The sequence below is a fragment of the Nuphar pumila genome, chromosome 9 (genome assembly GCF_984573655.1).
Source record: "Nuphar pumila chromosome 9, dmNupPumi1.hap1.1, whole genome shotgun sequence".
Classification (NCBI taxonomy): Eukaryota; Viridiplantae; Streptophyta; class Magnoliopsida; order Nymphaeales; family Nymphaeaceae; genus Nuphar; species Nuphar pumila.
In genome coordinates this window covers 109,796,222-109,800,615 of record NC_143257.1, presented here as the reverse complement: position 1 = coordinate 109,800,615, position 4,394 = coordinate 109,796,222, and the positions used below count along the sequence as shown (strand labels likewise).

The 4,394-nt window shown below is 38.5% G+C and overlaps 1 protein-coding gene across 1 annotated transcript; it reads left to right on the top strand.

Annotated features, from left to right (window-relative positions):
* The first annotated feature begins 1,521 nt into the window (after positions 1–1,521).
* Positions 1,522–4,394, top strand: LOC149828846 (casein kinase 1-like protein HD16). The gene is made up of 8 exons (XM_090017149.1): positions 1,522–1,646; positions 2,033–2,090; positions 2,952–3,170; positions 3,267–3,397; positions 3,501–3,675; positions 3,760–3,850; positions 3,947–4,104; positions 4,224–4,394. The coding sequence occupies exons 1-8, from the start codon at positions 1,522–1,524 to the stop codon at positions 4,392–4,394; spliced, it is 1,128 nt and encodes a 375-aa protein (XP_089873275.1).

The following is a 4,394-nucleotide window of genomic DNA, read 5'->3' as shown; positions in this document are numbered from 1 at the left end:
ACCATTATCCCTCGGATGTGATTCGGAACCAACATGTGATCTGATAGATGTATCCTTCTAAGATTCATTTAGTCAACCTCCAGTAATGTTACTATGAAACAAACATATTGACATACAGAAGCTATTGAAATATTTCTGATGCTCTTTATTGCAATTGGATTCACCCAGTGGACTTCCAGAGATAGATTCTTCTTGACTCCTCAATACACCACTGATCGAAATAAACAAACCAGCAGAATACACATTTAAAATTGTTGCTATAGATGGTGATACAACCTGTAAAGAGCATCTGGGAGCATCATTTACAAGGAGAGCAACATCCCTTTTAACAACCTTGGTTGCATTTTGTAGACAATTTATCAGAATCGAACTTTGGATTCAAATGATCCAATACTCGACAATGACCAGGGAAAAGGTGGCACGCAAGCATGTTGATGTGATAGCAAGGATGGACTTGATGAAAAGATGTAAATGCTAACCGAATACCAGACGATAAATGAGGTGTAAAATCAGGTGATATACTATGAAAATCAAGTGACGTGCTATAAGAAATAAAATGACATGCATAGGTGGTACTAGTTAAGTGGTACACAGACAACCAACAATATGCAGATGGTAAGCTATATAATGTGCAGGTAATATACAAGTGATGAAGCGGTGCACAGGTGATGGTATGCAAGTGAATTCGAAATGTAGGAGTTGCTGCAAAACAGGAAGTGCTATAAATGAAATCTCAAAAAAAGAAATGTCACCCATGCAATTAGTAATAACCTTGCTTGATAATACTGTAAGCATTTCAAAGATGTTGGGTGATATGAAGGTAAGGGATGCATAGTAATATAATGAAATGCAAAACCATAACTTAGCTTGATATGTAAATGCAATAAGATGCGGGTAATGGAGTAATGCTTTTTCATGACAAATCGAATGCAAGTCCAATTTCAAATCAGCAGAGCAAAGCATTTCCTTTGACAGAGGAACACGGTAATAGGTAGCTGCTATTCCTGGACCTATTTCAGAAGGACAGGTATGCATATCCAAAGTTCCATGAATCCTGATGATTTAGTGGCCTTTATTGACATGAATACATATGCCTCTTTGCTTTTCTAGGAGAAAACATAATGATGAGTTATTTGCAAGACCACACATCCGGAATGGCTCAGAAGCAACAGAACACCAATCCAAATGATGAACATCCAGAACTTCTCCATACATTGACACAAAATTTCCACCAGGCAACAAGTATTCTATTTGATTTACAGAAAGAAAACTCATTGTTGTGAGAATGCTTTTACCATATCTACTAACTTGTCAAAGTGTAACAGGCAAACAAGAATCAAAGCACAAACTTTAATATTAGGCAACCTATCATATCTGACAAAAGAAATGCATTTTGAATTTCCCTAGACATTGTTTAGTAGCGAGTGCCCATGAATGAGCCAAGCCATAACTATGCCCGAGCTTACTAAGACAAGTATCCCTTGTGTTCTTGTAAAAGAACGTGAACAACAATGAGATATGATGGGGTTCATCAAACCAAACTGTGCCTTGAGAGATAATGCATATGGTGACAAGGAAAGGAAGAGTGAGACAGTAGAAGCCATTGCAATGAAAGTTGTAACCAAGTGTGAAACAGAAGAGAAGAGGTAGAACATCAACAAAAGCCTGCAGAAACTAGCAAGTGGAATGTTGTGAATGAATATGTTGTGAGATTTGTTGAATCAACTGAGAGCTGATCCCACAATGTTAACCCTGATTTTATAGCAAGGCAAAAGCATGTTCATGGTAAATGATGACAGGCTTTTACAGTAAATGAAATAAGATTTTATAGCAAATCATAACAAATTTTTATAGTAAGTGAAATAAGAATTTACATCAAATGAAATAGGAATTCACAGTAAATCAAATGCAAATGCTGGATCAAAGGATATCGATGCGATGGAGATGGGGAGAAAGGATATTCGGATTCAGAGATATCAATGCAATGCGGGAATGACTGCGAATGCATAATAACTAAGGAAACTTGATGCAGATGTAAATCAGGAGACACATACACGCCGATGGAGAGAGGGGAAATTAATGAAACGCAGGTGCGTGAATGATGAGTTTAAATGAATGGTGCTGTTGAAATGATAAGAGATATGCATAAATGAAAGAAAACACAAGTATATGACAAAATGCAAATAATAGTTAAACACATAGCAAATGAATGGCGATGACAGATCAAGACAAAAATGAACAAATGCGGAGATGATGTTGACCAAACATAATGCAAAAGAAATGATAAAATACAAATTGATGCAGAGATAATGCTAGATCAAATGCCAAAATGCGTGGAGTGCAGCGGATCAAAAAATGGGAAAGAAGATGCAGAAAATGCATAAGCGAATGAGAAGAAAAAGCAATGAAATATAAAAAGAAAAACTGAAATATAAGTATCATAAAAATGGAATCAATATTCTATTGCAGCATACACATCGATGCTGCTATATGCAGATCGATGTTGCATCTGATGCTTCAGATGGATAATGGAAAGTGAAAGAAAGGAAATAGCAGTACAAACTAAAAAAAAACAAGGACACACTTAAGATGTAATTTCATAGAACAAAGAGAGAGCGGAGGATTCTTGTCGTGGCTTGGCAGAAGGTGAGGGCAAAGAGGTGATCTCTCTGTAGTCTACTACTGGACCGAACCCCTTCTCTACTCAAGAAGGCAAGAGAAAAGGGAAAGGAGGAGAGGGGAAAAGGGAGAAGAGAGAGAGGAAGGGGAGACTCGATGTGAGGATGCGAGAGATGGATGAGGATGGTGGTGGTGCAAGAGATGGATGAGAGGCTCCTCCTACGCAGTTTGTTATATAGGAGAAGACTGTCTGTCTTGAAGTTCTTCGCACTGCTTTTGGAGTGGGCTGCTTTTCTTTTGGGCTAAACATGTTTTAAATTTTCTGTTTGTAGGGTGAGAATAAGAGTTTCATGGTTTGTAAGAAGAAGATGGCTACATCCCCAGAGGCCATGTGTTGCTTTTGCCCGCAGCCATTCAGGCAATTTCTTGAATATGTTGTAAATTTGAAGTTTGATGAGGAACCCAACTATGCGAAGTATGTTTCTCTCTTTGATGGAATAATTGGTCCTAATCCAGCTATAAGGCCAATAAACACAGATGGGGCTCAGAAGGTACCCTTGTGTCTATGTTTTATTGTCTCTAGCTTATTTTCCTATTCTTAGGAAGTTATCTAATGCCTAATCACATACATAAAGCTTATCTATCAGGTTGGGCAAAAGAGAGGACGGCTGACAATTGAAGAGGAAGATGATGAACAACCAAAGAAGAAGGTTCGCATGGGGATGCCTGCAACACAGTGGATTAGCGTTTACAATGCCCGTCGGCCAATGAAGCAGCGGTAATGCCTGGGTTTTTTATATAGCTTCTCTTTATCCATGTTTTTAGTGAAGCTTATCTTTCTTGGCCTCATTGATGAGTTCTTTGTTCTTGCTGTTCTTTAGGTACCACTACAACGTCGCAGATGGAAGGCTTGCACAGCACATTGAAAAAGGGAATGAAGATGGATTATATATCAGTAGTGTAGCATCTTGTACAGATCTGTGGGCCCTTATCATGGATGCCGGAACTGGATTTACTTCTCAAGTTTATGAATTGTCTAACTTTTTCCTTCACAAGGTAAGTTTTTGTGGGTTCTGTTCCTCCTGTAATGTTTAAGTTTCGTGGTTGGTAATTGCATTTTCTGTTTTGGCACTTTTGAAGGAATGGATCATGGAACAGTGGGAGAAAAATTATTATATTAGTGCAATAGCGGGAGCAAACAATGGAAGCTCTTTAGTGGTAATGTCAAAAGGTAATCTATGCATGTTTAAGACTACAACTTTACCTGTGTTCCCAAATATTTTTCCTTCTTTTATGCCATTATCTTCTTTTGGAATGTTTAATGCAGGTACACAATATGCCCAGCAATCTTACAAGGTTAGTGATTCATTTCCTTTCAAATGGATAAACAAGAAGTGGAAGGAAGGTTTCTCTGTTACCTCCATGGCCACTGCTGGTAGTAGATGGGCAGTTGTCATGTCTCGAAATGCAGGTTTCTCAGATCAGGCATGTGCATTTCATTCAGTGTCACCTCTTTTTTTCTTTCCCCCCTCCGACCTCCTCTCTTTGAAATTATGTATCATTCTTATTATGAAATAACTGGACATATTCATGCTACTCTTCAGGTTGTTGAACTTGATTTTCTGTACCCTAGTGAAGGCATCCATTGGAGGTGGGATAATGGTTATCGTATAACTGCAACTGCAGCAACATGGGAGAAGAGAGAGAGGAAGGGGAGACTCGATGTGAGGATGCGAGAGATGGATGAGGATGGTGGTGGTGCAAGAGATGGATGA

What these genes read in the sequence shown, in the direction of transcription:
- LOC149828846 (XM_090017149.1), top strand. Translation starts at nt 1,522, where the DNA reads ATGGGGTTCATCAAACCAAACTGTGCCTTGAGAGATAATGCATATGGT. An exon ending in GGGAAATTAATGAAACGCAG is followed by an intron (nt 2,091 to 2,951) that starts GTGCGTGAATGA and finishes TTCTGTTTGTAG; the next exon opens with GGTGAGAATAAGAGTTTCAT. An exon ending in CGTCGGCCAATGAAGCAGCG is followed by an intron (nt 3,398 to 3,500) that starts GTAATGCCTGGG and finishes GCTGTTCTTTAG; the next exon opens with GTACCACTACAACGTCGCAG.